This window comes from Watersipora subatra, chromosome 10 (genome assembly GCF_963576615.1).
Source record: "Watersipora subatra chromosome 10, tzWatSuba1.1, whole genome shotgun sequence".
NCBI classification, from domain to species: domain Eukaryota; kingdom Metazoa; phylum Bryozoa; class Gymnolaemata; order Cheilostomatida; family Watersiporidae; genus Watersipora; species Watersipora subatra.
In genome coordinates, this window is record NC_088717.1 from 4,685,312 (window position 1) to 4,712,279 (window position 26,968).

At 33.6% G+C, this 26,968-nt stretch overlaps 1 protein-coding gene across 1 annotated transcript; it reads left to right on the forward strand.

Moving 5' to 3' along the window:
- LOC137406003 (arylsulfatase B-like) lies at window positions 1–26,317 on the forward strand. Its single transcript, XM_068092502.1, has 13 exons — window positions 1–155; window positions 6,660–6,771; window positions 9,183–9,234; window positions 9,428–9,531; window positions 11,769–11,869; window positions 14,371–14,441; window positions 15,168–15,278; window positions 16,977–17,055; window positions 17,928–18,025; window positions 20,246–20,495; window positions 21,034–21,187; window positions 22,916–23,091; window positions 25,489–26,317. The coding sequence occupies exons 1-13, from the start codon at window positions 8–10 to the stop codon at window positions 25,719–25,721; spliced, it is 1,689 nt and encodes a 562-aa protein (XP_067948603.1). The 5' UTR covers window positions 1–7; the 3' UTR covers window positions 25,722–26,317.
- The last annotated feature ends 651 nt before the right edge of the window (window positions 26,318–26,968 follow it).

The following is a 26,968-nucleotide window of genomic DNA, read 5'->3' on the forward strand; positions in this document are numbered from 1 at the left end:
GTACAAGATGCGCTTGTTAGCTGCCTTCCTTTGGTCTCTGCTTGTACGATCAGTTGAAGCTCAAGATGAGTGTGATATCAACTCTTCATGTGATTCTTACAGAGACAGGTACAGAGATCGACCCAATATCATCTATATTATGGCTGATGACTTGGGTAAGTATCACTGCCTTGCTTTACTATGTCTAGGTAAATATTGCTTGTTGCTTTGATCTAAATATTTGATGGTTTAGCTTTCTTCCTATAACTAATATTAGAAGGTATAGCTTTTTACCTATAGCTAACATTAGCTGGTCTAGCTTTCTTTCTATGACTAATAATAGATGGGCTAGCTTTCTAGCTAGAGCTAGATTAGATGATAAAGATTTTTCCGGCAGCCAATATTAACTGGTCTAGCTTTGCAAATACAGTGACCTCTAGTGGTAGAGCTACATAATCGTAGCTATCTGTTGTAGGTTGGCTATTCAACCATGGCTATATTACAAAATGTAGCTATGTGTAGCATATATATTACATGGTCTATATGTTTAACCATAGCTATATCAAAAAGTCCAGTTATATAATTTGAACAAAAAACCGAGATACATAACCTTTTTATCAACCACAATGGTTTTTCAATCAGGCAAGTTAATTATTTCTGAGGATGCTATCCGAGGCACATTTCTGATGAATCAGTGATAGCAGGCAGCTGTGGTCAGCTATAATTTTGTTGCTGATAACAGTCTGAGACTGAAGTCTCAGCACCAGTTTGATACTTTATGATGGGGTGTAGCTGAAGCAGAAGAGTGAGATGTGAAACCTGATATTTTTGTTTAATCTAATTCACACCGACTTGCTTGCATTCTTTATTTCAAGGAATGCTGGTGTATAAAATATCAATTTGACTTAAGAATCATGTGTCCCATCAGCAGTTTAATCTTCTATTGTTTAAAGCCATTAGAATTACTGGTAATATTGATAAATATATTTATAGAAAAGAAACAAGGTGTGTTGACAACTCTTGCATATTAACATCAAGGTTGATGAGACTAAGTGCAATAAAATGTTGACAACTAAAAACAGGTGTTTCGTATCACTTTTTGTCATCTATCATAGCTTTGTCAACATTTCAAAAAGTTTCAAAGTACAATATTTGCTGCTATTTATTTTCATTTGATGAGCTTTTATTATCGGCTCCAAAAGAGAATTTCTTAAAATACATTACTAACTAAAACTTACACATAATTTTAATTTAAAAATTGTTTGATTTAACTCAAAATTGTCTGTCTCAGCAATTGAAACAAATTTCAGTGTTACCGTAGTTAATAGGCCTACCTACCACCTGTTTTTAGGATTAAATTTGGCTTAGCTCGAAGAAAAATAATTTTTAGATTTTTCCTCAAGCAACTAATGTTTGTACGTGAATTTGTCAGAATTATATCAAAACTACCCACAGAACAATCTTGTACCTAAGCATAGCCCAGTCAGCTATTGTTTGCCTGATTCCTACATGTGAAGGAGTGGACTCATTAAAAATTGACACAGTAAAGTTTATGAAAATTGTTAATTAACTCTATGATATTTTTATTAATTTATTCTCTCATATCGTTTTTATCACATGCACAAGCTTGAGAGCTAAATAAATAACAGGCATCATGATATTTAAAAAGATTTTTTTGGTTTTGTTTTAATGTTCTTCTGGTTGTTTTAGTATTATATGTTTTAAACATTGGACAGTTTATACAGTGAATGCATATTGCATTATTACTAATAAAATTACATGGGATGTTTACAATAAATAAAAATATAAAACATACACTATACAATCACTGTGTTATGATTAGCACGTAGGGCCTATTACCAATATACTTTGCAATTTTTGCAAATACCAATATACTTGCAATACCAATATAGGCCTACTATATATTGGTATTACAAGTATATATATACTATATATACTATATATTGGTATATATACTTTTTAATATACCAATATACTTGCAATTTTGGCAAAAAAAGTTCTTTGAATTTGTCCTTACAAAATGAAAAAATGGTAAGTCAACAAACTTTTGGTTTATTTCCATGTTTTTTCTTGATTTATTTGCAGATTATTTGCATTCTGTTTTTTAGGTTGCCTTCTGGGCCACTGGGTTGCCTATTGCCTCTCTGGCCAGCGCACTGCAATACAGTGTGTATCACTCTCTATGTTTGAACCGCTGAAAAGTGCACGAATCAGTGGATGCAATGGGCGCCTGATAGTTCCAAGTTATAATAATCGTTGGAATAATTTTGAGTTGACAGTATTCACCAGATTAGCTCTTCACAGTTAATCCATTTGTCACAATAATTCTTTAGGTTTTGTGTAGCCATAACCAACACATAAATTACCAGATTTTAATTTTAATTTTGTCTGGTGTGTAGTCCCAGTTCAGAAAGACTATGCAATGAAAGATCAATGTAAACAAAGTTACCGTAAAACCGTTATTGGAACGCCATGGCGTTCTATTTTTCAACCCTTCCCTTAGAGTGGCTCTTTATTAAAGGTGACGTTTAAATAAAAGGTGCTGTGGTATTTTTCAAGCTCCTGGTCAGGATGTTAAGAAGATAAATTTAACCCTTTTACGGGCAAATTGAATGTGGCTTATATTTTGCACTCTCTTTCAGGTGGTGCAACATTAGGCTTTTTGGAGGCGAGAATTCCACTAACTTACCTCCAATTTCTCGTAAATTTTTTAAATAAAGATGCATGAGGAAGCTAATAAATGTCTCTACTAGCTGACATCTATTGCTTGTGATTAACTAACAATGATCTTAGAGCCTGCATTGCCAATTGTTGTGGAGCTTTTAAGTTTTTATTTCATTTTAAATTTGAAGATATACTTTTATTTTATAACTATATTTAACAATATTGCATAAAAGCTCATTGCATTCATCAATATTTTAGTTACAGTTCGCAGCCAAAACTGGCTTTTTATGTGCAATAGAAGAGAAGTTACTTTCATCGATCCATTGAAGGCTGAGTTCAGATTACGGCAATCATGCGATCGAATAATATGCTATAAATATGCAAATTCATAAGTTTCATAATAATAACCTATCAAACGCTACAAATATATATTCAAGAACAAGTGACATAATTAAACCATAATTATAATACATACAGCAACAAAAATCAACATTCTAAAACAAATTTTAACATATTTAAAACAAAAATATTAGCATCGTTTGCTCGGCCAGTTGTATTCTGATTGTTGTATTTGTTTAAAACCATTTCACATTCTTCTGGTAGTTCAATGCCTTCCACAGTATCTTCTGACCTCAACTCCTCTTCTGCACAACTAAACTAGTAGATATTAGCATTCAAACAATTTTTTAGCAGAGCAAAACCTTTTACACGCTGCCGTTTCAAATAGAAGCTTCCAGCCCAAATAAAAAAAACCATGTGTAGTCACAATAGCCTCAAAATGTTACCCTCAAAATATGTAGTAGCACATTTCCCATCGTAAATGTGAAAACTTTTCCCACATACATCGAAGTAACTAAACTGCACTAAAAAAATAACCACTATTAGCCTGATACAATTACTAATTACTTATTTGGTGTTGCAATCAAATTTTTTAACGAAAAATCTTAAAAACTTGCAGATGGAATACGAACTGTTGGACTTCAATATGAACTAAAACAATGAATGAATGAATAAATTGTTGTTAATGCAATCAAGTCATTATTAGTACGGTTTTGTGGACTTTTTTCTACTGATCTTTTGCTGTTATTGGTTCGTGAAAAATAAGAATGTGAAACAGTATCGGTCAAATAGAAGTGGTGTTCAAATAGAAGGAACGTTCAATTAAAGGGTGACGCTTTATTTTTGGCTCTTATTCTATAGTGGTGCTCAAATAGAGGTGGTGTTCAAATAAAGCTGGCATTTAAATACAGGTTTTACTGTATGCAGAACCCAACACCATTATCCAATTATATGCACTTATATTGTTACACATTGATATTGACCTTGACGCACTGTACTAATAAGTAGCTCCCTATTATGGAGTAAACTACTAGTATTCCATGTTCCAAATAAGAGATGCGCTCAAATCTTTGTGTCAGCTCTATTGTAGTCAGCACGAAGGGTTTGGCCTGAAAGCCAGACTTACATGTTGATAGAGTTGTGGTAGTTGAGTGATTAAGAGCGCTGGACGAAAGCACCAATCTCTGCAAAACCTTTATTTAAATGCCATGGCGCTCTTTTTGGAATTTTTTCCTCAAAGTGGCGTTTTAGTACAAGTGGTATGTCTAGTCTTAAGTGCCTGGCCAATTGATTGCCGATATGTTAAAAGAAATAGTGATATGTAGAATCTTTTAGGCTTCCGTGCCGTAAGATATGTGAGCATTCTTGGCTTTCGTGTGTTTAGCCAGTGATACTAAAGCTGGCTTGCATGGAAAGCTACCAGAAGACTGGCTAACGAGACTCACTCACTGGTTTTCATGCTTTGAATAGATTTGAAGTTGACCTCTGCCGATGAATTCGCACCCCAATGTTTCAACAATTCAGAGTTGCCCTTTATCGATTTTTCCAAGAATATTAATGTACTTCTCAAAACAAAAATTATTAATGTAGACTCGCTCTCAGGTTACGGCCACTTGTCATATCATGCTTTGTACACTTGTTGCACTAACTCAACCAGGATAGTATCTCAGAACTTTCTTTTTGTTTTCCTTTTTGTAGGCTAGCCTCTATACATAGACCTATTAACTATACTTAATATACAGTATAGTTGATAGGTCTATGCCTTTATATTACCAAATAGCAACATAATTTACTACTTGCTATACTCTAACTACTGTACTGCAAAAGGTTGCACGAATGGCAGTTGCTTTTAGTAAAATTAACTTTTCTATGCTAGAAAATTTAAGCCTAGGAAGAGGTCGGTATTAGTGCATTGGAAATCTGTACAATCGGTAGGTTCAGTTATTTAATAAATGAGACAATAAAATAAAAAGGTAATTATTTCATCATTGTTATATGAACAACTTACATGTATCATTGACAATAGTAGTTAGAATATACTCGCTGTTAGTGTGCTGTAATGCGCTGAATTCTTCACCTCCAATAAAGAGAGCTTAGCCTGGTATTATTGATTTGAGTCCATTCACAGTGATCATTTCTGTGACTTCGAATAAATAATAGTTTCACTGTGAATGCCTTCGCACTAATTTAGCAAAGTGAAATGGTATTGAATCCGTTCGAATTTTACCACTTCTATGATTCGAAGTGGAAGAAACTTCAAATCCATTCGAAGCATGGAAACCCAGTAACTATAGAAACGCAGCAAACCAGTTATGTTGTTGAAGCATGAAAAGAGCACAACACATGAACTGCGCTACTGAGTTTCCTTCCCTTACTCCTTTGCTTACAAGAAACTTTCATCAGTGTTATGGTGTGGGCAGACAGAACCATTTTCTAGCAGTGGAGACTGTTGAATAGTTACTCGATTGTGCACATGTGTTGGCAGCAGGTACTGCCCTATTTACAGTATTCTGCAGTGCTGCAGCGTGTTGCCGTGATGGCTGGTGGCAAAGGAGAAGTTTGTGTAACATTGGTGACGTTTGATACTGCATAACAATATTTGTTGTTTTGCTCGCAGATGACATCTTGAAACCATTTGAAAGAATAGCAAAACCACCAAGATTAGGTTATTGCAATAGAAACGAACTTTGACCTGCGTCACTCTATCATGATGCTCAAAGCATTTTATAACATTCTCCCTGACCTTTTGACATGTGAATGTGGTCAGCGCTAGGTGCCATTGTTCTAATTAGTGAATCAATTCGAGGTCTGCTAGTCAATTCGTTGCTTGTAGGAGCAGGCTAAGTTAAAATTTTGTATTTACCGTATTCATGAGCTAAATAGGACATTTTGGTTTTAGCAGGATCAAAAGTTCCATCAATTGAAGTTATGCTGTAGTCCCAAATCATTAATGCATCCATAAAATTGCAGGCTAAGTTAAATGTATAATTTCCTCTGAACAAAATCTCTAAAAACTGATCCACCAAAGTACTGATCAGTATTTGTGAACATCTCTTGCTGAATGTTAACCTTGATTGCTATTTAGTAAATAAACATGGCTGAATGCACTCTTAGTAATAAACTGTTTACATGGCTTTACAAAGTGTTTATTCAACACTAGTGCCTTTCCTTACCTTATGGTCGATTACAAGGGCAAAAAAACATTGAAACAAAAAAGCAGTCACTTTACAAAGAATTACCTGTCACCCTCCAAGAGACCTATTTCTTTTTGTTTATTTCTCTTACATGCTTACGTGCTTTTGCAACCACTTTGGTATAATTGGTTTAGTGAATTGTTAGAAAAATGCAAATACTCGGTTTCCATACAAGAACACATACAAATTGATTGTTGACTTTATCATGATTTTCCGTGATGTATAAAAACCGTACACAATATTTTAGTGATTAATTCTACAGCTACCTTTCAAATGGTTAATTTATTGGTCACTTTGTCAAATGGTCAAATGGTCACTTTGTTACTAAGGATCCCAGGCTATGCAGCATATGCAGTACATAGCAGCCAACAATAGAATGACAACAATAAAATTTCTTTATGTAAACCACTCAGTAGGAAGTGCCTACTATTATGAATGTATTTTCTTGCACCCATATTATAGGATGGAATGATGTTGGATTTCACAACCCAAAGATTAAAACACCTCACATAGATGCTCTGAAGGCTAAAGGAATAGAGCTTACACAGGCATATATGGAGCCAGTCTGCAGTGCGTAAGTTATGTTATCATTATTAGCTCTGTTTAATAATATATGTAGACAAGTTACAAGTTTTCTCTAGGCAAAGTCATATAAACTAGATACAGTAGAGTTGAATATTCTGAGGGTTCTGCTGTTGGCTACAGAGAATCATGACCAAAGCGCCAACCACTTATAAGCAACTAGCTGTGAGCTCGCTAATCCCTAGGGTTTCTTTCATTTCCAATCAATAGCCTACAGCTAGACGTTTCATAGACTGGTTTTGACAAACCAGATGGAGCTTTGAAACCAAATATTTTCAAAGACATCATGAAAGGCATTGGAAATGAAATCAGCCAAAATATCTAGAAACACATACGCACACTGACAAAGTGGGCTTCATTACTATACATAATTGTAAATGTAGAACACATAGACAAGATTTACCTTTGCTTGCTGTGGGAATACAAACAAAACCACAGTGCTATGGTGTAGTTCTTTTCAAATTTGACTCTATCAATATAAATCGTGAAGCATTTTATTCAAGCAAGATCTGCACACTATAATTTAACCTGGATAATGTTGATCCATGTATCACTTACTTTTGTTAAAGAAGGTGAGATACTTTCAATTCTGCCCAGTTTTACGAGAAAGAAAGCGTTTTTCAAAAGCCTGATTTAGATTTTTAGAGTTAGCAGATTAGCAAAAGAGTTTGAAACTTGTTGTCTTTGCACATTTAGAAATTGTAGGGCATTTTCGGATTCCATACGTGTACCCCAGGTTTTATCAACAAACTGTACTGACCCCTACCCCTGGCATAGCATTTATACTCTACAGGGGCACTTGCTATCCAGATTATGTGATGTAGACACTATTTTTGAACTAGTGGATTTTTCAAGTATCAACAAAGAAATTCTGGTAACCATAATAAGGAAAACATTCATTAACCCATGCATACAATGGACTGCTCTTCTTCCTTATTAAGGGTTTTTTTAAATATAAGACTTCATCAAATTTGTTAGTAATGTAACTGATGAGTATTATCTGTAATGTTTTATAAATCAGTTAATAAAATTAATGAGAGTTGCCTATATATAATTAATTAATTATAAATTTATTTCACTTACATGGCCCTTGAGGGACGAAATCTGTTGACTATACTTCATTCCTGCTATAGTAAATGAAGCAGGAATGAAGTTCTGCGTGGGAAACAAAATTGCTAGTAGCTACGACAGTAACAATAAACTTCAATCAACTAACAGTATTCAAGCAATGACTTGCCACGGCAATCGTTTACGTAACCTTTTTGAAGCTATTAAAATATTTGTAAATAGACGATTTTGTATACTTTTATTAATGACACTATATCTAAAAGATGTCACTAACATTTTTTAAGAATGTTCAGAGGCACATGAATGGGATACTATTACTACTACTACCACTACTACTATCACTGCTACTACTACTACTACTATTACTACTACTATTATTACTACTACTACTATTACTACTACTATCACTACTACTATCACTACTACTATCACTGCTACTACTACTACTACTATTACTACTATTACTACTACTACTACTACTACTACTACTACTACTACTACTACTACTACTACTACTACTACTACTACTACTACTACCATTACTACTACTATTACTACTACTATTACTAATAGGCTACTATACTAATATTATTACTGCTACTATTACTACTACTATTACTAATAGGCTACTACTAATATTATTACTGCTACTGTTTCTACTACTATTACTACTACTAATACTACTACTACTATTACCTCTATTACCACTACTACTACTACTGCTACTATTACCACTAATATTACTACTACTATTAATACTACTATTACTACCATTACAACTATTACTACTAAGTACTACTATTACTGCTACTATTACTACTGCTACTATTACTATTACTACCACCATTATAAGGTCACAGAATACTTATCAAAACACAACTTTTATCCTTAGTATAATCTCGGATGCTTTGATATTAAAGCTAGATGTCATTACTTTCGCTAAAGATGCTAATTTGCTAATGATCTTGAATTTAGTATATCACTGATGTTTAGCACTACAAATCATAGTATATAACTGCTGCAGTATTTTAAAGTCAGCAAAGTTTATTGCTATTTATAGCTACATAAACCTAATGAATAGAGATAATTTAAAACATTTACAGTAACTGCAGAAGCATAAAAACAGTTTAATGATGTGTATAGTTGTTTGAATGCAACAGTGTTTGAATGCTTCGTCACAATAAAATTAGTCAAAACGTAAGTAAAATATTATTTCTTGAAACTTCAGAAAATTTCATTTCTCAGACTTTCTGACTAAGTGATAGTAATAACTTTACTAATTACTAAGTTCATAGATAATTCATGTTCATATATTGTTAATATGCCTTTTAATAGGTCAAGGTCAGCATTCATGACTGGGAGGTATTCAACACGTAATGGATTACAGGTAATTATTTTCACTTGGGTACTTCCTTGTACTGTTGTTGTTTGAATTACCATAAATTATTCGATGAATATCCCTTATCAACCCAATTTATAATAACAACGTTAATGATAGATATATCTTTTATTGTTTGCTTCTGATAATATAAATTGAGAGTAATTGAGAACAACCAACACCGTGTTAGAGTTCATTGCAGTTACTGGTGCTAATGCAAGCAAGTCAGAGTTGTCTACCCGTTGAACATAAAACTATCCACCAATATATGAGAGAGGAGGGATACTCAACCACACACATTGGAAAGTAAGCATAGAGCGAGTTTTGACTGTATTCGATTAATATTTGTGCTGTAACCTGCTCAATGTATGGTTGCACAACACTGATAAAAATGTTTCTAAAAGGCAGAAAACTCTCAATTAGTCTATTGTTATAAATTATTCGTAGCACAATCAGAGATAAAAAAAGGTTTTATGTTGCTGGTCATTGGTTTTAAATTTTAGCTATGTAGTAGTCCCTTATTGTTCCCTGTTAGTTGGGGTCAGACAACTCCCGCCCTCGAGTGCAAATGCGATGTGAGATGTTCAGCTCATTGCTTGTTGCGTGTCACTTTGTAGGTAACTGATTAATATGATGGGTAATTGCTTGAGACCCTTATGAGAACCATTGTAGTTTTACTACCCCTAGTGGGACTGCTAAGTTTGTAAACCCTTGCGGAAAGGTCTAACCCGTTAATAGAGATTCAATACAATTACTTGGTGTTGACTACATTAGTTGACCTTTTGGTATCTTTACCTGAACATCAGGAATTTTCGCCGTGCTATAAAGCAACTTAAAATATTTGGAAGAAACTAACTTGAAGATTTTGCTTTTGCTGCACTGAATACTGGACTCAGTAAATCTCTTGTTTTATTGTGTCTAACGTATAGCTTGTAAAACCGACTTTTTTATATGTTGAAATTTTGCTAGATAAATTGCTAAATACTGCTAAATTATTAAAGAATAGAGAAAGCATAATATTATTATGCTTTATTAGTTATCTTGAGGTGTTGACTGATGCTCTAAAAAAAGAATCAAGAAGATTGACCCACTAGAAGCTGAGATATAGCCAGCCAAACACAGGTCTACCTAATAAAGAATCAGAGGAAAACCCTTCAAAAATCCCGAAAACTGTGACGTATAAAATCGACTTAATGTTCATGTGCCGGAGTTGTGCACCCTTACCGCCGTTACGTATAATGATTGTTTTGGCTACGAGATGGGACACGCTTCTCGTGATAGTAAATAATTTACCGACTAGCTCTGGTTTCTCAGGAAAATCAAGCAAACATTGTGTGGTAAAGGCATTTGCCCACAATCCCTCGCCGTGATTTTTCAAAACAGAAGAGCAGAGTTTGACTATTGTGCTTCAAATTTTAACTCGATCTCCACGTATATGCTCCGAAGATCCTCTGTTCAACGAACGGCGCGCGTATAGTCTATATGCGACATCCGCGATTGCAGTTTGTTTAGAATAAGAAATGAGAATGTGAATTTTTGTTCATTCATCATTTTTCTATTGTGTATCTACTGCAGCATTTAGTTGATTTTCATGATTATCGTCACTATTAACAGACTGTAAGTTCACTACAGCCATAATCTTAAAAAAGAATAACTTGACCGTGCTGCTCTTGCTGTAAGAAAAGAAAACGATAACTTTTGGTTTGATTTTTCTATTGATCTATTATCTTATCTATGATTATTTTTTATGAATAATGTTATAATCATAATGCATATTATACAAAATAATAATATAACTGCGTATAGAATAAATGATGTAACTAATATAATTTGTAAAAAGTGATAGCAGAATGTTGCGAAATAATAGATGCGTGTAATTATTTTATTCTAACACTAGTCTACACGTCAGAGGGACTGGTTCGGAATTCTCAGAGCAATGATTGTTAGGCCCAATTTGATTGTTCTATACTTCCAGGAATTAAACCAATTAAAACGCCGTGATTGTTATAGGAGAGCGCATTAGTTGGCTTAATTGACCAATGGCACACAAGTCGATTTCATACGTCATATATTGATGATTACCAAAACACTTATGTTTTTTGGGAGACCTGTGTTTGGCTGGCTATATCTCAGCTTCTGGTTGGTCAATCTCCTTGATTCTTTTTTTAGAACATCAGTCAACACCTCAAGATAAATAATAAAGCATAAAAATATTATGCTTTCTCTATTCTTTAACTATTTTTTATAATCAGCTCATATGCAGGCAGTCTAGTGTGCTGCAAGAGATTGTCAAGTGCAATGACTTTTCGCGCAGCTGTTCAGAAATGGCAGTGGCTGGGGGTTTGGTATAGTCGTTAGACCGTTGGTCTTCCGTGCTGATAGTTACAAGTGGAAATCCCACAAGATGAGCGGAAATCCCACAAGATGCAATCTTTTTTTCACTTTCCAACCTTTGCACAAGCAGATGCCCGGACACGGCTCTTATTATAGCAAAGATTGTAGTCATCAGGCCAGGAAATTATGGAATTACTATGTTCTAACAGGTGGCACCTAGGAGACTGCAGTGAGTCTTGTCTGCCCCTGAATCGTGGAGTTGAAGAGTTCAGAGGAATACTGTCAGGAGAGGCTGACTACTTCAACTGGAGTAAGTGAGAGCCTGTTAAAGATAAACTTACACAAAAATTTAGCAGATTTTATCAAAAGTGATTTGTGTTTTTCTATCATTTACGATTGTTTTTGGTGTTTGAGGTGATTTGACTGCCAGGATGTTTCAAGATTAAAATCAACAAAACTTGATCGCGGTTAAAACGTTTGGATTCAAGCTAACATTGTCTAGTAGCTAAGTAATAAAGCAGGGTGAACAACTCTTCATATAAACAAAAACTTTGTAGAAATATCTATAGTAAATCTTGCTTTAAGTTTTTAGATAGCCAAGTAGTTATGTCAAGAAAAACTATGTGATGCATTACGACAAGTGACTGATGTGTCACCCAAGCAGTATGACTTGTCACGGTTTAGCAATATGTGACACGTAACTTGAAATTGGCATTTACAGAGGTCTTTTCATCTACGTACAATTAAAAAAATGTTAGTACATACATGTATAATATACTGTAACTATGGTAATATTCATGGTAGCAATGGTTATTTCATTATAATAACTTGTAAGTTATATTATTTATAGCTGGAATCAAAGATATGCTCAAAATTGCTACATTCTAGCTACACTTAAAATTGGTTTCACCATGGCAACATATCAGTGTTTGTAACAAAGATAGGTTCACAAAAGACTGTTTGCACGCTGGCATTGATGCAGGGTTAGGCACTAATTGTCTTTAGGATTAATTACATAAAGTTGAAATGAAAGTTTTTACATAAACTAGTACCCTGGCAGTCTAGTGCGCTGTGAGAAATTGTCAGATGTAATAGCTATACATACAATTATTCTGGGAATCCAGTGGGTGGTCGATTAGCACAGTTGTTAGTGTTCATCTACAAGGCTGAAAGTTGCGATGTAGAATTCTATATGAAGAGATATTGTATTCCAACAACTAACTGTGGTGAGACTGACGGGTCAACAGAGACATTTCTATTATACTAGAGATTACCAACTTGGTACATATGACTACACCACTTAACTAACCGTCAGGTACGTTACGGTAGTAGTACACATATGACTACACCACTTAACTAAACGTCATATAAGTTGTACTACACATATGACATATGCTTGCAGTAAGCAATGCAAAAATCATTTGAGTAATTTAAACTGTAGAATGATGCATGTAAGTGTTGCTTTTGGTAATTATTAATGCTTTTAGCGAGTGAGCCAAACAGATCATAACGCAAATATTTCATTAGCAAAGCATTTTAACTTCATCATTAAACTGTTTGTAATGTAGCACACTGAGATACAGTAGGAATTACAAAGTGCTTTAGGTATTAGCAATAAGAAACAATTTTGTACTAGAATCCTAACCATAAACATGCAAAACATTTTTTGCTATAATGGGAGCTGTGTCTGTCTGTCCATCCATTTGTTTGAAACCAGAAGTACAGATTGGATTAAAAGACCACCTTCAATCAAACTCAGACTCACAGCATTTGGATTGATAGACCAACACCATAACACCCCAGCTAATCAACCAAATTACATATTTTCAGAATAATTGTGCACATACATATTCTATGTACTTTATCAGCACACCTGATGATTACTCACAGCACACTAGACTGCCAGGGTACTAGTTTAACTAATAGCTTTTGAAATTATTCTAAAAACCGTCTGAATTACATAAAAACACTAGTATTTATTATTGTCAGAGTATATGTAATGATATACCCTTACTGCATTACAACCCAAAAAATTCATCTAACTTATAGAAGAAATTGTGTCCATAAACTCTCCATTTAGAAAGTATTAATCTTAAACAGAATTATATAGTTTTATATTAAGATTATTTTATATCATATTGAATGATACATAAAACATGTATTACTAGCCACTACCCTGTTGTGTTTAAATACAAGTTGTTTATTTTTAAATACACTGTTTTTTGTTTGAATGTAGTTGCTATAATCCTTTTAAAACTTGAACAAAATTTTTTTAAATATTACTTGAAATTTTTTGAAGAACGAACCAGATTGTTCTTGTGAATATTTAGCATTCGTTCTGTTTCATTCCAAATTGCAATGTAATTAATAATTAATGTCAAATTAAATCAGTCATAATATTTTTGGGTGGATTGGACTTTGTTCAAATTGTAATGTTTCACTTACCTACATGTATGTCAAGAGGGAGCCTGTACAATCAGTTGGCACCGCCACTGCTTCTAGAGGTCTCCAGTTTATGAGGTCAAACCTCTGTATGCATTTTCTAAATTGACACCTGTTAAATTCTTGCAACTGGATTTACATGGCGCAGAATGTGTCATGTAAATCCAGCGTGTGTAGATGTGTGTGGCACTCATGACAAATGTTCTTTGCACAATCACAATGGTTTATAGTCTTATCAAACTGTAAGAAAAGTTTGTGTCAACCACAGTAACTAAATTCTCCAATTATACTTGAGAAGTTATAGATTTACTGCAAGGAAATAAAACTCAATTGAAAATCAAATTTCAAATTTTTTATTGTATTTTTCAGCTGACAGGGGAGTAATGCAAAGAAATATTAATGGTGAACCAAGCATCAAAGACATAGGAACACATCTTACTGTAAGTTTATGGTAGACTTATTAAGACATAGGAACACATCTTACTGTAAGTTTATGGTAGACTTATTAAGACATAGGAACACATCTTACTGTAAGTTTATGGTAGACTTATTAAGACATAGGAACACATCTTACTGTAAGTTTATGGTAGACTTATTAAGACATAGGAACACATCTTACTGTAAGTTTATGGTAGACTTATTATCAGTGTCTTATTGTTTGTTTGTCAGGAAACTGAGTTAAAATCTATGCTAAAGAAGTTCATGTTTGTTACATGACTTGCTCTTACTGCTTAAAAGGCTGCCTAGCTATATATTTTATGAAAGTTTACAATCTATAATTATGTGCTTAGCCAAGTTCCTTGTGATCTAAGGTCGGTCATACACTAGCCTGAGTACCATAATTAATACCGTTGTTACAAAAATAAGCTAATAAGCTAACTGAGCCAAAATGTAAAAAGCTCTGAGAATGAACTGCAGATGTTTTTAAAAATTTTAGGAAAATATACTGTAAATTTTTTTAATGCAGAAATGTAGCAAAATTATTTTTATGTAATCATCATAACTCTCAAAATTATAATTTTGTAGTTAGCACAATCATTTTTTGTTTTCTCAAGCATTTTGCTAGCTATTAAGTTAACTAAACTTGCAATAGACAACTGTATACATGTATTTATACTTCCTTCATGCGCATAGTTGCATTTTTCAAAACCTTTGATACGTTTTAGATACAAGACATGAGGGACGTCCGTGAAATAATAGTGAATCAATCCATGCAAAGTGAGAGGAAACCTTTCTTTATGTGGCTAGCTACTACTGCTCCCCATATCCCACTCCAGGTAGGAGTTTGTTAGTCTTCTTGCATTGAGAGTATACACAGGTACAGCCAACCTTCGTTTGTTCAAATCATACAGACCGGTCTATGCCAGACATTGAAAAACGTCCAAAAATTGAAAATTGACTACAGTACTATACCTTAAACCACCTATATTGTCTTGCACACATGCTCCAAGGTGACAATATGGTACACTATACATATATACAGTGTACATGAAGGAGTAACATGTGATTATACCTGCAATACGCTACAATATGATATTAATAGCAGCCATTATAACAAACAAAAATTACAGTACAACAGTCTGGCAGGAAATTCACACGCAAGTGTTTTCTGTCGTAAGAGCCACCTTTCGATCAAAGTTGTCATTCTTTTGACAGGCACGACCACATCAGACAATCGTTTGGACAATTAAAATCCTAAAAAGCAAAGTCTCAAGAAGTGAGGAGTGGACGGTAGTTGTTAGTTCACCTGTTTGCAGCATGTGATAACTCATAACTTAATAACTCATAACTGACACAAGTATTGGGAGAATTGGGTCAAAAAAAGAATTGGGTCAAACATCTCACAAAGTCGATTAATTCTGGTGTTTACTTAATATGATTACATCATAATATGTTAGAGCAGATAGTTCCTAAGAATACACCAAAGCAACCAACACTTCAAATAACTACACATAGCAACAAAGCAAACAAATTACATAATGCAAAAAAATCTGTGAAAAACTAAATTCTATGTAACAGATTAGATTAATATTTTAACAATTGATGGAAATAAAATATAATAGCTATTTTGTTTTTAATTTGCTAACAGGTTAATAAAACTGTAGACTTAGGAACAAGAAAACAGGTGGTGTATGATAGAAATATAGATACTGAGTTAGTCTAAAGTAAACTATGCCAACTTCAAAGAGTTTATTTATATATTTTTTGATATTTATTAGTCTAACTTTAATTATGCCTACCTGCTTGTTGACTTCTACTCATTTCAAGTTTTTTTTCATATTGTTTGCCTTTTTTTCATATCTACAACATGTGTGTTTATAACTTTATGTGTTTACAACTTTTTATTTGCATTATTAATCATCAAATAAATGATGCTTTTTATTTCGTGTCAAAAAAAAATGAGAAGAAACAATTGCAAATTATTCAATCGAGCAAAAGTATATTAAACTGTAGGTTGTAGTAATAGAAAGTCTATAAACTGAAACATAGGGAGGTAGATGTAGCATGCTGGGCTCAAGGAACAGAAAATTTAATTAAATTTTAATATTGGATTTGAACTTGGATTTAGAATCAAATTTTTTTAATTGTGTGTTGTTGTTTAACGATCTCATATGTGAAGTGAATAATAACCAGAGGTCTAAAACTAGGATAGAGGATATATTAGGAGACGGATATGGTAAAACCAGTTACCTAGCTGCACTTAGACTACTCAGAATGTAAACCAGGCTAAGTCAGAAAATTGTTAGAAATATTACTTTTATTGGTTATTAAAGTTTTATTTTGTTAGCTGAGAGTTATTATGTCTGTATAAATCTTAAAGCTCTACTAGATAATAGGGCTACAAATATTTTTATAATAATATACCTTTTTATAGGAATTTAGTCATTGAGAAGACTATTGCAAACAATTCTCTGCTTTTGCCTAAAATTAGAAATTTTAAAACATAGTTGTATTGTATATTGTTTGAATTTTAGGCCACTGAAGAAATGTTTAATGTGCACAACTTCCTGAATGCTTCGAACCCTGCAGAGAAGAATCGACGAACGTACTTAGGTCTGTCCTCTAAGTATTCTTGCAGCTATCTATATGAGCTTTGACAGCAGTTACACTCTGTAGCCTTATACTAAAATCTGTAATGGTGCATCTTAGGTCGGTACAACGCCTTAGATACAGCGCGCATGCACTATCATCACAACTCACATACAACAGTCAATAGAAAATATAAAGAATACTTTGTGTAGTGTTTTAGACCTGTTTTATGAACAGACTATAAATATAAATAGAATATTGAATAATAATATAATATTATTACTACTATTATTATTAGCCTACACATTAATAGCGCGTGCTTTGTATGCACGTTGTACCGACCTAAGATGCGCCGTTACCCTAAAACCATATTTTGCCTAATTATGTTGTAAAATGTTTGAAAAAATACTCCTAAACTGAATTTTCGTACCATTGATTATAAGGAGTCACTAGTAAAAGCTTATATGAGAAAGCAGATAAAGAGTAGAAATACCTGAGTGACCTAGCATAAGATACTAAATACGTAAACCATAAGTAAATAAGGTGAGTCATTCTTTGTGGAGTTTAAAAATGTCACGTACATGTAGTTAGGCATTCCGCATTCAAAAGTAATTGCCCATATTTACGGCAAGATACTGCATCCTATGCTGACATTGCATCATGCATCTGTTACAGAATTGTAACTGCAGTTAGACTTCTTATGCTAAATACATTATTATATATATTATTATATTATATTATTTGCTAATTTTGAGCATTAGTGAGCTATTTATCTTTATTTAGAATTAGTGATTTTAAAGCTCAGATCTCAAGCCTCCTTTCACCAGTGTAACATCGTTTCAATTTCTGTTAGCATGCTCTTGGTCTGTACATCTAAAAAGCGTATGTTATTTTAGGGATAGTTTCAGCGTTGGATGATTTGGTTGGAACAACAATATCGGCGTTGAGAGAAACAAGGCTCCACAAAAACACCATAATTGTCTTTTCTTCTGATGTGAGTAGTTTCTTTGCCTTATTGGCTATTTCTATGAAATTATTATAAAGTTCAATTCTGCATTTTGCTTATTATTACCAACACTCCTAGTAGTACTAGTTCTAATTACAGTCTCATACTTTGAATTTTGGCAAGCAGCAACCAATATAACAGGAACATTGTGTCAGTTTGGATATACAGTAGACAGTTCTACAACGTGAATAATTCATTCCCAGAACGTTTACGTTATAAAGATTTTGCGTTATACGAATAGTAAAATACAGGTAAATTGCCTAATCTGTTTTAAGATCTTCCCAAACTCACTCTTTTGGCCTTTCTAAAAGAAAAACTTAGACTTCACATTTTTAATTTCAAAACTGCGCATTAACTGTAGTATTATTGGCTTGTATCAACATTTTTTCTAATTATTTTCACTCGGTTTATGGTCTATGATTATGGCAATTTTACAATAAGTTAAGAAGCGCACACCTTCAATGCCAACTTACATCAGTTTTTTTTCATTTGTTTAGACAACAATTTCTATTCTGTAGATGAAAAATGTTGCAAAATATTTTGTCTAAAAAAAAGTAAAACAAAAATATAGCTTTACATACATATTAGGAGTGGTGTCTGTCTGGCCGTCCATCTATCTGTCACCTTGGTTCAAGGTTAGGATAGAAGATTGCTTACAACGAGACTAACAATCATGACATTCAGCTTGATATGTCACCAATCCAACATCTGGATTAATTTTCTGTGATTTTTCGACGCAATGAAGCCCTCCAATAGCAAACTAGATTTCCAGAGCTGCATACTAGCGTATATAATAGAGAGCACAATATACATCAATTTTTCTCTAAAGTGTGGCAAGAAAAAAAGTAATATCTTAATGGCTAACTGAGATTCTCATTATTTAAATCAAAGTTAAGAATTTTTACCAAATTTGACACTTAAATTTTTTACATTCTACAAAGCCAAACCTTTACATAAATTATTTACCTTATATGGAATTTATGTTATAGGAGCGTCTACTGTATTTTCACAAAAAGTGTTAAAAGGGCAGCATGTAGGAAAGTTTATATGAGAGCACAAAGTTTTGTAAGCACATCCACTTTTGGTTTAGCTAAGGAAATTTATGATATATAGAGTGCATAAATAAGAGACCATTGACAGTATCATTTATTTGCAACTTCTGTAGCATGTTGGCTGAACTTTATATTCTGCTTCCTAATCTTGTCTTGCGGTAAAGTTTTGGCAGTTTTGGCAAGTATTTACATAAAACGATTTTTCTGCATAATTTTTTTATAACTTGGCTGCAAAATGCTATTGAGCTCACTTATATAGCATTATTATTGTTGATTCATTAGCAGCCATATTTGGCCCTGCCAAAACTAAAAAGCAGTACAAACGTATCGAAGTAAGTTAGGGTTATCTTCTCAGTTATTATAAATAGAAAATGTGAACGCCTTAACTATAGCATTACCGAGGCAGTGCAGATATGTCAAGAAATATTGCACCTGTGAAACTTCCCTGATATTTCGGCGTGAATCCGTGACAGTCTACAATGCGACCCCCCCCCCATTAGCCATGGTGATTGGCCTTCACAGATTGTATGAATTATAATTCCCTTCACGATAGCTACTGTGGGACTAGCATTTTAGCGACAGCATTGTATAATAAAATCGTCATAGTCAGTAATGTGAAAAGATGTGAACAAAAAAGAATTAGTTAGCATCCAGATGCTCCTTGATTCGCCAAATGTCTGAGCGAATGTAAAATCAAATAGAATCATTTTGGCTGCAACTTGAATTTAGGGGTCTGAACTAACTGATGAGCCATTTTAGCAAACACAAGTTGCTCTTATACTAAACATATAGGGGGAAGAGGAATGTCTCCAGAGTTTACATTAAAACTTGTATATTCAGTAAAGAGTAAATGTTATGGAGTCTCAATATCACATTAAATACTGGTATGATTTCCACAAAATCGATAATATTTTGTACCATTTTATAGGTAAGTCAAATATTGCAGCGTCACATCTGAAAATGCTATAACGGTTTCATTATGAATTTAAATACCTGAAGCTAAACTTAATTTGCAGCACATTTCCAAATTTGTTTAATGGCTGACAAATCATGTTATTTCAATGTTTAGAATAAAGAAAATAAGCAACTTTTATCATAGTTGAGTGTAAAATCTATTGACTCAAACATAATTTATGACTTTTTAATCTATTTATAGAATGGAGGTCCAACTCAAGCCTCTGCCTACTTAGGTAAACCGTATTATAGCAACAACTACCCTCTTCGAAACTCTAAAATGACTTTTATGGAAGGAGGAATTCGAGTTCCAACAATATATTATGACCCTCGACTCTGTTCGAGCACGCGAGGAACTTCCAGAGACTTCATGATACATGTGACTGATTGGTTGCCTACCTTTCTGCAGATAGCTAAGGAAGAAACTAATTCCGAGAACTTTACAATACCAGGTTCCCTCTCATTTCATAATGTAGTAGCCATCAATTTGTATTCAGTTGGCTTAATGTGAGTCAGGTGCAGTTTTTCCTATAAAACTTTTGTCATAATTTTATACGCAAGTTTATCAAATCATACAGATCAAGTAAATGGATACAAATCTTGCAGAAGTAGGGTGCCTTTGAATTCTTTATGCATACATGATACTCAATTGAGTACACACAGAGTTTTTTAGATTCCAGTCGTGTCCCCTTCATTTTTGAATAAAATTCATTAGTTTTTGCTATAAGTTATGTATTCAATAATGGAAAAATACAGATACTTTGTGATAAAATCAACTAAAACTTGATGGAAGTTCATCTTTAATGGCAGTTGTTTATGTGTTGCTAAAAATACAGTGTTTATCTCTAAGAATATGCAATAAAACTATGTAAAATAGCCATTTTTAATAACACATGTAGCTTGTTGCATGTGTGGTACTCGATACGTATCACTGTAGATATAAGCACTCATGCTGATACTGGTACCACTCACATGTCTGTAACTTTTTAGGAATAGACGGAGTCTCCCAGCTTGCTAACCTGGGTTCTAAGTATAACTGCCCAGCAAAGAGAAAGTACAACTTAAGGGAAGAGTTTGTCATAGCGCTTACGGAACGAACTGTATCAACACGATCATTCTGTGCCATGAATGACACTGCTTACAGGTTAGAAAGGCTATATTTGGCTACATTGGTTACAGGCTATATTGTAAGTTGCTGTATGTTTTCTTTTATGGTGCTTTTGCGTCTTTTAGTAAGTACCTAAAGGTAAGTACCCCGAAGGTAAGTACCCCGAAGGTAAGTACCCCGAAGGTAAGTACCCCGAAGGTAAGTACCCCGAAGGTAAGTACCCCGAAGGTAAGTACCCCGAAGGTAAGTACCCCGAAGGTAAGTACCCCGAAGGTAAGTACTCCGAAGGTAAGTACCCTAAAGGTAAGTACCCTAAAGGTAAGTACCCTAAAGGTAAGTACCCTAAAGGTAAATGCTTAACCAACTATTAAAAATACTTTTAATAATTGTGTAATACTGTAAGCATTTGTTGATTGATTCCATCCACATCCATAAACTGGCATAGACTTCTCCATATGTCTTTTCCAGCAATATGTAACTAACAGGCTAATAATTCCACCAATAACTAGCAAGAAAATTCAATTAAACCTTTAGTTTATACCAAAAGTGTTTGCTACACGACAAGTTTTGGATTATCATAGCTTTAATTTATTAAAAACTAGCAAAAAGTCTAGCAATGCCTTGAATTTATTTCATTTCCAATCACATAGCTCGCCAATAAAAATTTAAGAAGTTGTTTTTCAGGAACCAGACAGAGTTTTGAACTATACAGCTCTAACAATCTGAAAAAAAAAAAAATCCCATATGCATGAAATTTGGATTAAATTGGGAACAGAATGTAAAAACGCATAACATTTACAGAGACTAACAGACACCCACTCAGACACACAATGACAAAGTATAATTTGTTGATATGGATTTCTAAAAGTCTGAGGTCATTGTTTTTACTGATGCGCAGCGGTAAATTAGCTTATTGGCTGTCAACAAACTTTATCCGACACATGCTCATAAAATTAGGGAGGTTATGTGATCAGTCATTATATGAGTTTCTAAAATAAGCTAAAATTTCTATCACATCTATTCTTATCATTAATAAATCTGTAAATTTTTTAAGAACAATGATCTTGATTATGGTTGAAGGTTTTGCAACATAAACATGTCATATGGTTTTTCTGAATAGCTAAACTTATATGTTACTTTCAGATCGCAATAATCAATAAAGTTATATTTTAAAAATACTTTAGTTTATGTTTTTTAGGCTAGAAAAAACTTTACATTGATTAGGGCAAACAACGAAATTTACCAACTGCAACTGCTCATAAGATTTGTTTTCAACTCTAACCCCGAGACACGTATCGTCTAGATACAGCTTGTTCTCATACACCTACTTTCAACTCTAGTGTTTTCTTGGTTTGCACCAGGTCAATGTAACAAGGTTGTGTTTAGTTCATGAATTACTTATTTCCAAAAAAGACTACTATTAACAATAGAATTGTTTAAAGCACACTATGAAAAAGAATAAAAGGAAGAATTGTGATCAAATATACTTTTTTTCAAACACAGCAAAGTAGCTTTCTTTTTCATAAAATATCACTCTAACAGCCACATGAGTCTGCTATAATGTTTTTGTTTCTTAAAAAATTTAGCAAACTCACATTTTGAAAGTTTTATACAATCATGCTTAAAATTTAGTGAATTTTCATTTTTTATGTTTGAAAGTTAAAAAGAAGCTTTGAATTTAAGACCTGCAATACTCTCTGCCGCCACTTGCGCCTGACAGTCTTACATAGAAAGGTTGGTGATGTAATATAATTGCTTCTGCAGGTGGAGAGACTACAAGCTGGTATATGGAAAGCGATACTATATGGTTGACCCAGATACGGTTAATTCTGAATGGCCAGTTCCCCAAGAGTCTCCTGAACTCCCTGAAATTATTGGTTCAAACTGTCACAGAGTTGAAGATGGTGAACGGGTTGTGAGATGTCTTTTCAATGTCATTGGTGAGCAGTTAATCTGAAGAACTAAACTCATTGCTAGAATCTTTTGCTTCTGGCTTTCACTTTACTGCCGTGCTGCGTGTATGCTTAAATTCATATTTTATTGAAACTACCATTTTTGATATGTTCAAGTCAAAAGATTTATATGCAAGTAAGGGTGATTATCAAGATGCGGTTAAAATATTCGTAGTCTTTAAATTCACAAGCAAATACATGTATTTTTCATGCATCATAAAGGGGTTGTTTGTAAAAGATAAAAAAGTCTGCAGATGTGCTTAAACTAAATTACCGGTTACTCACTCATTTTAACCTTTGGTTTCAACTTAGTCTATATGCATTCATTTAGCAAGGTTAAATTTTTTGCGTGTCTGTCTGCCAAAGCAGACAAAACATTACTTCTACAAACAGACAAACATACAGACAGACAACGTTCTGCAGACAAACATACCCAACAAGAAGAACTAATATCAAATCTAACAATTGATGTTCTATACCAATTATTATAGACAAAATAGCAATTGATAGACAAATAAGAGATTATAGTGTTAAAATTACAAAATTTCAAGTTAGAATACGCTAGAGATTTCTGAAGCCTAAATATCTATATATATAGTAAACCACCATGTTACAAGATAATCGTTCTCATTGAGTAATGGCAGATATCTAGACACATTATCTAGCTATCTGACATTTTTATCGAATCAGATATAAAAATTTGGTTTTTTTGCCAGTTGGAAGTAGCAAAAGTTAGATGCATACTTTCAAAAAAAATAAACAAGACCATGAATTATTTTTTTCAAGTGTAATTTTATACATCTGCGAATCAGAAGGAAGGCAATTGGGCATGCAGACTGCTGTTTGCCTTGTATCATCTTTAAAGTTGCTTTTCTTATCCATTTTAGCAGAATAGCTATAAGGACACTATAAAGAGAGACACCATATATAGGGACACTATAAAGAGCTGGCATGTGTTTTAAACTATTTTCATTTGCATTATGATTGAACACAGTCCAATTTTTGTCACTGCCAGCAGGCCCGTATTCCCTGGGGCGACTGGGTGGCTGAGCCACTCCAACTTTTTAGTGATTTTCGGCGGCTAAGTACTAATAATTGCAGTCTAAGCTCATTCGCTTGGAATTCCCAACAACTAATTTACTCTAGTTGCTCATCGCTAGTAGCGCTAGAGCGCAACTAGTGAAGATGAAGTGGAGAGGCTAACTAATCTAGTATTGGTTTTGTCTCCCACTAATGCAGTGAGTGGGAGATCCTTTTCTGCATTCAAGCAAATCAAAACATCGATGAGGAGCGCTATGGGGCAGGCTTGTCTAAATAATCCTCTAATATTACACATATCTAAAGATGTTGAAATAAATACAAAATCAGCTGTGAAAGATTTTTACCATGGACGCAATGACAGAACAAGAGCTATTGCAATAAAGAAGTAATAGCTCTTGTTCTGTCAATGTCCCTTACAGAAATTTGTAGTGCCATGAGTTTTATATCGTTCGTTGAATAAAGAAAAAGTTTTGCCTACCATGAACCATAAACAATATTTTTATGTAGATTTTGATGCTTACAATTGATTGCATTTATGCATACTCATACTTTGAGGGTTGTTGATGCTTAAAAGGTCCAAAGCTCTGAACCCCGGTGGTAGCTTACGCCGCCCCCCAAACCCCAGGTGTTCATTACTAGTCGCCTAACATTTGCAGCCCCTACTTGCAACCAGGGAATACAGGCCTGACTGTCAGACAAAATTACCTCTAGAAGGAGTTACCGTGCATGGCCGAATCAGAATAGCATTTAGTTTATATGTACTTCCCAAAGAAATTTTAAAACAATCATTTAGCAAGTGTTAGTATGTGCTCACGCTATAACCCAAGCAATCCGAGCAAAGTGTCATCTTCTATTTAGTGTTTTGTGCCTTTCCAGCAAGCAAAGTGTTTAATATTGTTGGAGCCTAGACTTGTCTAGCTTTTGGTCAATAAACTTTATAAAATTGTCTTAGTGATTCTAGCACAAAAACAGATTATAAATTTTTCATTAATTTCTAATTATATGTATTTTGTACAGAATCTAAGCCAAATTCTGTAATAAATATATTTGTCTCTAATTTCTACTTTGTTGGGTCTATATTAAGGAGTGCAACTCATTCTTCAAATTTTCTGACTTATGACACCATTTTTTTGCCATAATTTGCCATTCTGTCTCTAAATCAAGCTATACCAAATCATGCAGCAAAGAAATCTCTTTATGCAAGGCTAACTTTCAATAACTTATACAAATTCAAAATCTTATAGAAAACACGTTTACAAATCAGACCATCTAAATATATCTGCCACTTTGAAAGATGCTAGAGGTAGATTTATTCAAATTTTATGGTTCCTTTTATTTATTTAGAAGATCCGAGTGAGACTGACAACCTCTTTGATAAAGAACCAGAAGTAGTGGAAATGCTTCTCAATAAGATCTCTGAAGCCAAAAAAGTGTCGGTGAAGCCCGTACATCATAGAACTTTAGGAGTAACTAATATAACGGCTCAAGTGTTTGGTGACTACCTTATACCAAAACATGACTACTGCACTCCATCCCAAGACTTTCCTTTAGAAGCAGCAAGTTCACTCTGCTACTGAATATAAGGATGCTATTTTATTTTTACCTTTAAAAACAATATAGCTAATTTGTTCACCTATTTTCTTAAATAGATTTTGCATTTTTTGCTTTTCACTTTTGTAATTAAGATTTGTATGACTAAGGCAGCTAAAACTGAAAGAACATTCATATGTATAGTACATGCAGATGCGTCACAATACTTGATGTTATTATAGCTTTTTAATAAAACTACAAAAGTGTATGTTATCAAATATACACATTACAATGCTGATATTTAAAACAAAGTAAAATGTTTCAATTTTTCAATTTCAAAAAAACTTCAATTTATTTTATGTTGGACGAATACGATTTAAGTGAACACGGTTAATGGTCTATGAAATAATTCAAGGTAGATTTTGTTTGAAAATGTTATATAAAGTTGCAGCTGGCAAGCTGAAACTAATTCATTGAAGATTTGGATTTGATTTGTGGCTGGCAAATATAAACTATCGCAGTAAAAGCTTAGTTTTAACCTAATTTGAGAGCTTTTTAGGTATACCAAAAATCATTCAATTTATCATACATAATTTTGTTTAATCATTTTTTGTCATATTTATAAATTATATTGTCTCCACTATTGCCTCCACTCCATTATAAATGCTTTGCACTATTTTGAAACCACCGGTGAACTATCATTTACACTACAGTGTATAAAGAGGAGCAATAATAGTGCATCAAGCTTACTACAAGTTTTTTTTACAATTGATGTAAAGTAAACTATTTTTTCTACAAAAAGTTTGCCCTTGAATTTTGTGCATTATAACACAGCATATCCTTGCGGCAGCAAAATGGAATAGATCTAAACCTTACTTATAAAAGTCAAGACCAGACATCGGTTGTTTTTTACCATTTAAAAACCCTATTCTACGTATTGTTTGTGTAGAAGTGGTTAACTACAGAGGTAAGGTCTAATTAGTCAAGGGTATTTATGCTGCATCTGGATTATTTTAAAAACTTGAAAAAACATTCGGTAGTTTGAAGGATCTACTCTGTAAGTAGGTTGATAAATCCTTCTGTAAGTGGCAGAGTAGCTGTGATTAATCACAGAGTGTGAGTACCGATGGGTGAATTAATTTACTACACTATAAATACAAAGTCGCTCCTATGTTTATTAAATGATGATTTTTAGTAATATTAGTTGCGATCTCGTAGGGCTAGTCGATTAATAAACTGAGAGATGATAACTTCTCCAGGTTGTTGTAAGCAATAGAACAGATGATTCATGGCA